This window comes from Rhea pennata, chromosome 2 (genome assembly GCF_028389875.1).
Source record: "Rhea pennata isolate bPtePen1 chromosome 2, bPtePen1.pri, whole genome shotgun sequence".
NCBI lineage: Eukaryota > Metazoa > Chordata > Aves > Rheiformes > Rheidae > Rhea > Rhea pennata.
Window position 1 is genome coordinate 7,567,221 of NC_084664.1, and position 12,150 is coordinate 7,579,370.

Consider the following 12,150-nt stretch of genomic DNA (forward strand, 5'->3'; position numbering starts at 1 on the left):
AGAAAGAGCTGCCAAGCAGCAAACAGGGATCAGGCACGTTGAAACAACTGGAGATGGAAATGGGCTGGGAGTGTCTTTTTGCTACCCGAGGGACAGAAAGAGGGGAAGAGCGCGGTGCCGAATATGACAATGCTGTGGCTGTTTTCCTCCTGGCCTCCCCCTCAAAATGTCAGTGGATTTTGGCAGAGAAAGGCTTGCAGATCTGGGAGCAAAGAAGACGGCTCTGGTTTTGTGCCTGCAGGGATTTTTTCCAGTATGTTTTCTTCATGTGTGCCCAATCTAAGATCAAGCTAAGTCAAGATGAAGCTGCACAATGATTTCTGCCATTTTTGCATCAGCACGTCCTGCTCAGACAGCCCCCGCAAGCTGGTTGAATCTTGACATGAGACTCACGTGTGTCCTCACGCGGCATGAGCAGGCACCCACTCCTCCAGCGGCACGTGCCCACAACACACGTGCCGTAACGTGACCCCTCTCAAGGCACTGAGAGTCATGGGGCAGAGCAAACAGTTGCCAGAGCAGAACCACAGCAAGGAAGGTGTCCTGGAGCTGCTTGTCACCGTCACTTCTGGTGCCCTGCTGGGAAGAGGCCTGTCACATCACCCCTCCATCCTCCTTATAAATTACTGCATGATAAAAAAGTAAAATCACAATACGGAAATCAAGCTAACAAAGGAGTTATGCAAGCGAGAGGAAAAAAATACTTAGAGCCCAAAGATGTTGTTTAAGAATTTATTCTATGTGTCAGCAAGCAGGAAGGGAGGAGAGCCCCTGGCTTGCAGCAGGACACCACCGGTATGACAAATGCCCCGCTAGAAGTAGTTGATGACTCTTCTGATGGACTGGATGTTGGGCCTCTGTGCTTGCCACTCGTGGCAGCTGCTGTACTCTCCCCGCTCCACCATGTACATACGGCCTCGGTAACTGGGCTTCTCGTACAGCACCCACCTGAACACAAAGGAGGCTTAAATTACTCAGGCAGCCCCCCATGACCAGGGACTCTCCCCTTCACACTGTTGTAGGAACAGTCAGTTTATGGCAAGAGCAGAGTGAGTCGTGATCGCACTGAGCAGGTTACCCAGCTGCTGCTTTACTGTATAAAACATGCACATAGTGCTAATGAAGGACACAGGTCCTCTTAGCTCCCTGGTAAATCTGTTCTGGACTATAAGGAGAAATGTCCTTACTGCAACAGCTGAAATGCATTGAATGCAGCTGAATGAACCTCCTTCCCGTAATGGGAATTTTGGTTCTCTACAGCCATTTTTAAAAAACTCCTGTCTTTACTAGTAATTCTCAATTGCCTCTCTCTGATGTTTTCCAACAGAAAGCAGGTTTTGGCTCTGTTTTCTTCACTTCATCTCTACCTCCAGAGTTAACTACCACTTTCCCTTGGAGTATAGTCAAATAGATGCATCAACCAACACCCTTGTTGACTTTGGCATGCCTAACTTCTTCAGCTAGCTTGACCAGTTTATTTAAGATATCTTCCTCCATTTGAAGGTCTCCAAGGCAGCAGCAATTCTGGTGGCGAAGAGGGACAAACTTTGCTTCTCTCTCTTCCCTTTGTTCCTCCAGTTTGCACCATTCCATGGTCTTAATTTGGCTACAACTTTCACTTTTTTCCTCTATTTAAATTTCCCATGCCTGTTAACCAAATTATGTCATTGCTGTAATAGTGTTACATCTCAGTTTCCACTCCATCATTGCTGAAATTCTCATCTCTACCTTGTTCTTCTCTTACCAAGATTACAGGTAAATTTAAAAGGACCCCTGGTATTTGTCCCACCCATTGGCTCAGCAAAGACAGTGGAGCACAAACAAAATCTTCAAAATCATTTGGGTTTTGTAGTCTATCACTTGCTAGGAGTTCAGCTTTTGTTGGGAACTAATGTATGTGAAATTCCCAAGGAGAAACTCAGCTAAGTACTAGACAAGGCAAAGACTGCTTAGCCTCCAAAGTCAAACAATAGCTGAGAAACTCATCTGAGTCTGACCCAGGGCAAAAAGCTGCAAGCCTAGGAGAAAAGTTGTAAATCAAGCCGTCCATGGACATTATAAAGAAAATGCAAAATGTTAGGACATTTAATTGAGCTGCTCTACATATTCCTGGACATACTTAGATCTATCCTCTATTTCTGAGAGGACACCGCGTTGGACTGTGGTGGGCCCCTGCTCCCATCTGCCTTGTGCAGCACCAACAGAGCTGGTGTGCGGGGTGCACACCTGCATGGTATCCCACTCTATCATGCTGCCTGTGCTTCCACAACCCCTTTCTACAAGCAAGCAGCACCACTGAAATGTGCTCAGCCAAGGCATTTGAATCCTTAGCCTTGGCTTTAGCCAAACAAACAAATTCATTCTTTGGCACTTTTTGCAATCAATTTATAGTCTGAACAGAATTACAAAGTCATCCTCAGACTTTCCTTAGCTGCTCTTTTATTTCCTAAAATTTATGTTCTCTGAGACCATCAGCAACAGAGGAAATCAAGTTAGTCATGAGCCCAGAAAAAGGGCCATCTAGTCCTCAAGCCCAGCATGGTTCAGCTGATTCAGGCACATAGCAAACAACCCTCAAAAATCTTTTGACTGTGGTTCATTAACACATAAACCCAGAGGACATTGGAATAAAACTTACATGAAACCAGCCCAGGCCCTATAAGCCAAAACTAGCTGCTCACACTGAAAAACTAGCAAAGACTCCTACTGAAATAAATCCCACTCTCAGTTCTGCCACGGCTCCATACAAAAGATGTTTTTGTCACAAGGGAAGAGACAGAAAGGAGTGCAGAGACGATGGGGAACACAGGAACACACGCAGGCCAGCTTGGGCGTGAACGGACTCCCTTGCCCTGCAAGTGCTGTCCCTAACGTAGTTCAGCCTGTCCTTTCTGAAGGACACTGGTCCCAATTCATTACTAGTACAAACATTCAACTACACTGAAGTTAAGGAGATGTTTACAGTGGACTCCACAGCTCAGATTTTCATGCTAGAAAGGATGTTATATTGTTCTCTTTACCCACATGTATGCCACAAATTTCAGGTCTCACAAAGAAACCAATAACCTGCACAGGGCTAAACCATCTCTACCAGAAAAGCACCCTGTCTTGCTCAAAAAAAACAGCAAAGCCATTAGACCTATGAGAGAACCTCGAAGTAGGTTACCACTTGAACAGGGCAGTCCTACAGGTTCCCATTTAGTTGAACGATACACGTTCAGCGTTGTCCGAGTACGTCGGTTCTCCATAAATAGCTCCTTGATGGGTGCCGTGCCCAGCAGGCGCCAATGGTGATGAAGCAGCGATGTCTGACTTCCCACTCTGCAATTTCCAGCCTGACTGCAAGAACTCTACCAAACGCTAACGCACTCAAATACGTCAGTGGAATAAAGGTGTGATTTGGTTCCTTCAAGTCATGTTGCTGTAGTTTAGAAAATCCTTTTATGGGGTATTCTCTGCCAGAATGTAAAAAAAAAAAAAAAAAAAAAAAAAAAAGAAAAAAAAAAACAGCTTTCTAAAGTTACTATTTCTAAATCATCTTTTGTGAGTGACTGAGCCTTCGAATAGGAGACGCAGCACATGTTTTCACGTAAAGCCGGATTATATCATTTGTGATACTGGAGCAGACACTGCTGGTGGGAATAGGGATGCAGATGGCAAAGCTCCTTTCCCCACAAACTGCAACAGCTTCAAAGTAGGCAGCAACATCTTAGGAACTGCGAGGGAAGAGCTCTCATCTCCAGGGCTGTCTTAACAGCTCAGGCATCACCATCTGCATGTGGGGAGGTAGCTCTCCCGAGCCCCAAATGCTCGGCAGGGAGGGTGCCGGACACCCTCAGCCCCAAGGCGTGCAGCGGCGGCGGCAGACGTTTCTCTCCGGGAACAAGTTTCCGGCCGATCCGGCATCACTTCCCACTGATCCTGCTGGTAGTGCAGGCAGCAGCTATTTAGCAGCACATGACATCACACCCGGATTTTGGAGAGGATGGGAATGTTTCCGTATCCAACAGACATCGTGTAGGGGGAAATAACACTGATGGGGATAACAGAACCGCTCGGTCTCCACGGCAGCAGCTTGGCCTGAAGGACACGGAAAGAGCAGGCCGTCTGGTCATGGTCTGCTTCCTCCCCTGGGTTTATCAGACATATCTCACCTTTGCGGCTTTTAAAAACAGGAATAATCTCTCCAGCTCCAGAGAGTGGTTAGAGATGCATGGATCTGCAGAAAATTGCACAGTATTTATTATACAAGCTAGCAACGATCTCAGACTGACGCAGGGTGAGACTTGGGTGCTGCTAGAAGTGAGCAGAACAGGAGCAAAGCAGGTCAGCCCACTTCACATCTGCTTTTAGCGCATGCCAAATAAAACTGACCCAATTTCAGTGCCGGCTCTCTGCCTGCAAGTGTCCGAGATGCTGGAAACAGCCTGTGGCGGATGCTCCTCTCCGGCGATCCCTGTCTCCTCTGCTCCTCGAACGGCTGAGGACGTGTCTGGGAGGACGCGTCCTCAGAGGCGGTCTGAGCTCACGCAGCCGTGGGACGTGTCCCGGCCCGCGTTTCTCGTGAAGAAAGAGAAGTGCTGGCCCAGGGCTGAGGGGAGAGGGCCGCGCGGCCCCGCGCCAGCTGCCCGCGGGAGCGGCGGGTGTAAATGGCCCAAGCTGTGCCGAGCTCTTCTCCTCACAAGGTGCATCTTGCAGAAAAACATCGATTCCTCCGTTCAGCCAAGTAAAACAAGACCACGCTGAGGGCTGGAGTTAATCTGCCATCTCCTCCCACCCCTTGGGCTCTCTCAACACCCTCGTGTCTCCGCCGGGTCAGCTCTTCCCACCCCGCTCCCTGCTGAGTCTCACCTCTCCGTGGCAGCACCTCCACCAGTGGGACCCTCTGCAGTTTAATTACAAAAGTAATTATTAAACATTTACAGATCCTACACACTTTCAGTGACCATCGTTTCAGGGTCCACGGTCCTCTCAGTATTTTTCTTGCTTTCTTAAAGCTACTTCAAGCCTTTGAGAAATCATTTAATGATACCAGAAGCGGCCAAACAGTCCGGCCTCGTGCACGAGGGGAAGCTTCGGGGCCCTTACATACGTGGCAGGGGGCGAGGGAGAAAAATCCGTCTGAAAAGCTTAAGCGCTTGAAACTTCCTGGATAACATCCCAATTTCTCAAGTTCCAGGCTCTACTACAGGGACACACGTGGTAAATAATAGGTCTAAAACTCTTGTCAAAGTATTCCCAGAGTCTCTCTTGGCTTTGTATTGCTGTTTCTCCTCCTGGTATCCGAACGCCGTCCACATCCCTGCACAGCACTAATGGGGTCCCCGGCGGACGCCCGCGAGCCGGCTGTCGCGACCTCCTGGAGCGGGTTGCTCTGCTCGCTAGCTTAGGATTTAAAAAAGTAGCACTGCCTGAGCTGAAAGCCTGTTTTTTGGGGGGAAAAACAGAGAGGTTCTGGGTTGGGTTAGAAGGGATCCTGCATGACGCTCGCTGTCAGGATGTTACAGCCTCAAAACGCTACAGATTTTTCCTAGTCTGGGAAGTAACCTCTGTGGGTAGAAGGTGCCCAGGATCACAGGCGGGATGCACCCGAGATGTCCCACCGCCGGCCCCCTGCAGCCCGCCCCAGCGCTCGCAGGGCACCTTCGCTCCCGCTCCTCTTGCTCCTCTTTTCCCTCTTTTCCCTCTCCCTCTCGCCGCTCTCCGAGCCTGGAGCGACCCCCGGGCCGGCGGGCGAGTGAGCAGCCTGCCCCACGCCGGGGCAGCCACCTCCCGGGCACGGTGGTCCAAGGAGGCAGCCCCGACTCCAGCTGGTTTGGAGGAGAGGTCCTCTCCCGAGAGGAACTGACTTTGCCGTGCAAACACCATGACCACCAGCGATGGAGAGACCCTGTCCACGCCGGCCACCAGCCACAGCCTCCCTGCACTAATCCGGGCCAGATTTGGGGAACAAACCGCTCCACATCTCCATGGAAAGTTTTGACTTCGGAGCTGCTCCTCATATGACCTTTGCTAGGCACTGGGGATCCCTGGTTTGGGACCTGCTGCTATTTTGATCCATAGTTATCAAACGCTTATGGTCCCTCACCAAACGCGGGAACTGGGAATCCAAACAGCCGCTCTCTCTGCTGACTCTGCTGCTGCTGAACTGGAAGTTGCCGCTGTCTCTCCGAGATGTAATTTAATTTTGAGGTGAGATGCTGCTGCCTAATTTTAGCTGTCAGAAGAGGGGAAGCTGTTTCTAGTGTGGCAGCAAGCCTTGGAGAGGCCACTTGAAAAGCAAAAGCTATGGACTGCGTAGCGCCGAGCTGCCCACCTCCCCCGGCAGGCCGGGACGGCTGCCCGGGCCCAGCCGCCGGGAGCCGCCCCGCCGGGTAGATTTTAAGGAGGAGTTTGGAACCAGGCACAGAAACTTTTCAAAAAAAAAGGGGGGGGGGAGAAAGAAAAGAAAAAAGGAAAAAAGAAAGGGAAAAGAGAAGAGCGTTTTTAGGTGCCTCATTTTGCACACCTTAGCAAGGTGTCTCGGAGCTCGTGCCGAGCTGTCATCCTGCAAAAATCACGTCCCCTTCACGTAGCTCTTGTCTGGCAACTCAGTATCTGAGGCACCAAAAAACATCTTTCAAACCCACGTGCTTCACTAGCAGTTTTAGGCTTGCTCCAAGCCCCCCCCGACGCTGACAGCCCTTTCCCTGACACCGGCTTCCTTGCGTCTCGTCCAGCAGGCGATAAGGAGGGCGCTGGGGCAGGGAGCCCGCGCTGCACGCCGGAGCCGCGCGGCGACTGCAATCCCGCCCGGAGCCGGCTACTCACGCGCCGTCGCCATACACTTTGACGGCGTTGACGTAGTTCTTGTCCCAGCCTCGTCCTTGCAGGAAGGAACAATCTTCGGTGAACTCCAGGCTGCGACCGCCGAAACGGGTCCCCTCAAATATTTCGATTCGGTAATGCTCTCCGTGCTGGGGACAAAGGGATTTGAGGAACCCCCCCCCCCAAAAAAAAACGCATCAAATTATTTCCACAGCTTTTGCAAGACAAAGAAACCGATGCAAAGGTCGTTTGCAATGGAAATGCAGAACCGAGTCCATCCAGAAATCGCTGCAAACGTCTGCACCTTTCTGCAGCCGCTTTTCACGTGCAAACCGACCGCGCATGGGACGCGTCGCGCAGGCTCGCGCACCCCCCCCCAATTCCCCCCTCGTCCGCAAAGCTCCCCCCTCGCCAGGGGACAAACCGCCCCGCACGGACACCCGCTTCGCCGGCAGCGCCGCCGCGGCCCCCCCGCTCTCGCCCCGTCCCGCAACCCCCGGACAGAGAGCGCGAGCTCCGTGCACGGGCAAAAGTCAAGAAAATACAGATGCAGAGGGAAAAAAAATAGAGGGAGATAAAATCTGCAAAAAATATTAGACTATTTCCCTAAATTAAGTGACGCTGCCTCTGGTTCCACCCGTATCTGCAGCTACTGGCTGCTGTGCTTTTCTTTAAGGAAAAAAAAAGTAATAAATAGGGACACGTAAGCTCTGGAAGAGGGGAACCGAGGTAAATTCCCCCCTGGGGAGGATGCTGCGGGCTGCTCCATAGGGACGCGGGACAGAGCTAGCCGCAAGGGCATTTTTAAGCAGAATTCCTTGTGCCTTTGCAGGGAGGGGCGCGGAGCGCTGCGCGGGGTGGTCGGCGCCGCTCACCATGCCCACGGGCCGGCAGGAGCCCACGTGGTCGCCGTGGCCGTCCCAGCGGCTGAAGTCGGGGTAGTCGCCGCGCTCCAGCACGCACTGGCGCCCGCGGAAGCCGGCGTGGTCGAAGCAGACCCAGGCGCCGCTGCGGACGCGGACGGAGCTCGCGCGCGGGGCGAAGCCCCTCTCCTGGAAGCTCTCGCAGGCCCCGCAGAGCTCCAGCTTCCGCCCGCTGAAGCATTTGCCCTCGTAGAAAGCGATCTGGGCCGAGGGAGGAGAAAAGACGTCCCCGACAACGGGGTCGGTTTTTCGGAGAACCGCCGCGCGTCCCCCCTGCCGCGCCGCCTCCGCCGCCCCCGCGTCCGGCGCCGTCGCCCCGGCCGCCGCTCCGACCCGCTCCGCCAGCCCCGGGACCCGCGGCGCCTCTCCGCCGCCTCCGCTTCTACTCACTTTTCCCGAATACTGAGACATTTGCCGCCGGCTGCTCTCCCAAAAGCGACAGCCCGAAGCCAAAACACGCGGCAGCGGCGGCCGCCCCGCTATATAGGCGCCGGCGAGAGGGGCCGGGAGCGCGGGGGCTTCCCGGCGCCGCGCCGGCGGCTCCTGCTTAGCCGGCAGAATTGCGGCTGCCGGGGCCTGCTGAGTCCAGGGTTTTGCTTTCGGGCAGGAGGTTTAACAGCGGAGCTGCCCGGCGGCGCCCGCGCCTCTGCTGCGCCCGTCCGAGGACTTGTCTCTCTCTTTTTTTTTTTTTTTAATAAAGAAAACATAAAAACGGACAACGAGCAAATAAGGCGAAGGCCGCGCCGCCCTTTGCTGATTTCTCCGGGCTGGTTTTACTTCCCTTCGCTGTTCTTTTCCCCAACCGACTCCCCGCTATCGCGGCCGAAAGCAGAGGCCCGCGGAAGGCGCCTCGGCGGCGCGGGATTAGAGGGATTTCCCAGCTTCGCCGGCGGCCCTAAGGGATCGTTTCCCATTTAGTCTCCGTATTCCAACACCTTACGGCACCAGCTGAAGCAAACGCCGCTCCGTATTCCTCTTCCCTGGATCGCAAGAGCATCCGGCGCCTCCAACCGCCCAGCGGCGCCGGGCCCTGGGAAGGGGCGAAGGCAAACGCGCGGAGCTGGCGGCCGGGAAGAGCTGCAAATCCCCGTTCCCAGCGAAAATCCCTCCCAAAGGCTGCCGGAGCTGCCAACGGCAGAGGGCAAACCAGCGAGCCGAGCAGCCCCCGGAGACGCGTGGGCGCTGGAGCCTGCTGCGAGCTCTCGGGAAGCCCCGAGCGCCCGGACGCCGCCGGCGGCGCCCAGCACCGGAGCCCCGTCCCGGCCCCGGGCTGCCGCAGCAGCGCGACGCCGCGGGAGCCTGGGCAGCACCGTGCCGAGCCCGCGACCGCCCCAGACGTCACAGCAAGCACTATTTTTTCTTTCTGTGTACGCTCAGTTTGCTAAACTTGCAGAAACCGTTTCATTTCAGGGCAATTTGACTGAGGTAGTTCTGATTTTTCGGAAGAGCAACGAGCGTCTTTTGCGGGGTGCAAGGAGAAGTTAACACTTACACGGTAGCCAGGATTCTCGCTTCAGGTCCTTGGTTGGTATATATATATTTTCTAATTATGGCTGCTATTGCGTCTCCGGTAGATGCTAGCAGCGAACCAGGATATTGGGTTGATGGACGTCTGCTCCGACCCGGTACAGCCCTTCCTGGAGCAAACTCCTGTCGGGGGCGGCTGGGAGCAGCCTTTTCCCAAGCAAACCTCTTCCCTCCAAGAGGCACGGCATATATACGTCCAGCCCTCAAAACGCGGCCGTGAGGCACCGTGGCGTGCTCCTAGAGAAACCAGCCCGCCGTGGCCTGCAGCCCTGCGTTGCAGCAGACAGCAAAGATCTGCAGCGTCGGGCAGCACCAGCCGGAGAGCGCCAAAATACCAGAGTTAAGGCAGGAGGAAGCCAGACTTAAACCTTCTCTGACGCAGAGGTTTCCTCAAGACAGTGGGACGTGACTCCTGCAGGTGAATCTTCAGGAATGACCTAGCTGGGACGATCTTCTGGCACCACGTTATGCTCTCCTCTGCTCAGAGGCACCTTAATACTGTCAGCACAACTACATGCAAATAATAATAAAGTGAGCAACAGCCGAGGATTTAACATCACACTCTCCCAAAGGGCCACGCTCCAGCTTCTAGCAGAGCTTTTAAGATTTGCAAAGGGACAGGCGCAAAGGACATCCGTATCCCAGCGCTTTTAAAAGGCCATCCAGCTTGAAAAAAAGAGATTTCTTCACTCACCTTACCAAGAAAGACTTCCAGCTGGTGAGATGTGGAACCACCCCTAGCACTCATTTTACAAAGGTTATTGCAGTCTCTTTCCTTCCTACATTTCTCAGCATCTGCTTCTGAAAATCAGGAGGTGAGATTCCCTTTTAGATCTTCCTGCTGCAGCAATGAATTTCAGGCATTACCAGAAAGAGAAAAATGCGTATTAAACAAACATGCTTTCAGAAGTGTTTAAGATCACCTGGGTGCATCCCATCAGCCTTAGGCTTAGCTACCGCTAGCAGCAATTTACACTTACCTGGGACGATTTACGATGCAGGCGGCTAGGGATTTTTTTTTTGGCTCATCGCTGAAGCAAACTAGCGCATCTTGGGGGCCACTTGCGAGCACGACACACCTCAGCGGGAGAAACTATCTTTATGGCTCAAAATTGAGTTTCTATTTTAAAACCATGTTACTCTATTAAAACCAAGCCCACTTCTTCCCAGCTGCCAAAGCGTTCATTTCCACGCATGAGTAACTCATTCCCAATGAGCGAGTCCTCCATGTCCTGCCACCTGGAGCTGCTGGGAAGGGTGGTTATAGCGAATGCAAAACGTCTCTAGCCAGTGTGACCTCCCACCAGCAGCCACGCGTTGCCTGCTCTTTGCTGGGAAGTAAGGATCAGCTGCCGGGGAATATATTTATGACCACGCTGTGCACGTGACTTCACACGGTACACGACTGGGCACCGTCTTCACTGCAGAAGTATGAAGCCAAAGCAGCTGCCGGTGGTCACTTGGAGCATGTCTCCATGAAAGATGGCTATGCTGTACCATCTCCACCACACACACTGTGCTACACAACACTTCACAGTGCCTCACATGGAAAACAGACTCAAAGACCTCCTGAGGCCTGATGAAACCTTGTAGCAGAGCCATGGTGCAGATCTGGCCAGGTTCCTGCTAGGAAAAATAGCCCCTCGCTGTGGAATCGGGAGCTGCCAAGAGAAGTGGTCCTAAGCCCTCCTTTGGGTCACTCTGCTCTCAGCAGGGCCCCGGGGGGAAGAGTTTCACAGCAGGAACCAGACTTGCCAAGGGTGGAAGGGAGCAGGAAGGAGAGAGGAGCTCCGCAGCAAACTTGGTGTAAGGAGGTAGAGTTGAGAAACTGGCAGGAAAGACAGTAAGTGGGATCCTAGGTCTCAGCCTTCTACTGGAAGCCAGCACACTCGGTTTTTGAAAGTGCAGGCTGGACACGTGTCTGTTCTATAAAACGGGTGATGCTGATAAAAGCAAGAGCTCCAACTGACTCGTTTGGCTGATTTTACTCATTCCTGGCTTAAAGCAAGGCACCCTGAGCTTGAGGCCAGGCATACGTCATACCTGACTTTTTACAGGTAGGAGAATTCTTGAGCTAGATGAGCAAGAGCCTGCTGAAGAGGTCCTGAGAGTCAGATCCAACAAGGGAAACGAAGACAGACAGCAGGACAGTGGAAAGGGAGAGAAAGGGTTGAGTATTCTCCTGTTCCATCCACTTCCCTTTTAGCATCTGTCTCCCACGTCCCTAAAAATGCCAGCTTAGGTAGCGTGCTCTTCCAGCTGTGTCTTCCAACGTGTAAAGTAAAGATACAGCAGGAAAAATCTCATCTTCTAAACAAAGTAATAAGGCAAGAACAGTCGGTCTGTCACCAGAGAGAGAAAAAGAAAAGCAACCTAACAGAAAGCACGGCTCTTCAGAGAAGGAGCTGGTAGGATTTTTTAGTAAAGTCTCAGAACTGTTTCAAGCTATTTAACAAGTTCTTTATCATTAGCAATATCAGATTAAAAAGACAAAAACAAAACAAAAAAGCTGCAAGACACCATAAATCAAGATCAAATCCACCAAAGGAGGCAGAAAACAGAACGGGGCATTTCTGTGCTCTGAAGAACTAGCTTCCTCCTCTGCCCAACTGGGCAGATTTCGTCAAATACTTAATAGCAGCATAAGACAGGCAGAGATTGAACAAACAAAACAAACAAACAAACAAACAAACAAACAAAGTCTAGTTTCAGCAATATTCTGCCTAGGGATCAGCCCTAGTGCAGCCCATGGGACATCTCAACAAGCTGGGCCAAATGAACAAGTGGACTGAGACAGGACTTTTTGGAGAACGCCAAAAAGCCCAGGGCTTCCAGTGAAACCCTTTCAGTTTTGTTTCAAAAGGAAGGACAGAAAAAAGTCTACGAAAAGGAA

General features: G+C 52.5%; 1 protein-coding gene across 1 annotated transcript; it reads right to left on the reverse strand.

Moving 5' to 3' along the window:
- Nucleotides 1-749: 749 nt before the first annotated feature.
- Nucleotides 750-8,198, reverse strand: CRYGN (crystallin gamma N). The gene is made up of 4 exons (XM_062567656.1): nucleotides 8,121-8,198; nucleotides 7,683-7,931; nucleotides 6,811-6,956; nucleotides 750-948 (listed from the first exon to the last, which is right to left on the reverse strand). Exons 1-4 carry the CDS (start codon nucleotides 8,139-8,141, stop codon nucleotides 813-815), a joined length of 552 nt encoding a protein of 183 aa, XP_062423640.1. The 5' UTR covers nucleotides 8,142-8,198; the 3' UTR covers nucleotides 750-812.
- Between the last annotated feature and the right edge of the window lie 3,952 nt (nucleotides 8,199-12,150).

Bases quoted from the DNA above. Each gene is read 5' to 3' on its own strand.
- CRYGN (XM_062567656.1), bottom strand. From the start codon at position 8,141: ATGTCTCAGTATTCGGGAAAA. The intron at 7,932-8,120 runs GTGAGTAGAAGC...CCCTCGGCCCAG, and splicing joins TGTCTCAGTATTCGGGAAAA to ATCGCTTTCTACGAGGGCAA. The intron at 6,957-7,682 runs GTGAGCGGCGCC...CTTTGTCCCCAG, and splicing joins CCTGCCGGCCCGTGGGCATG to CACGGAGAGCATTACCGAAT.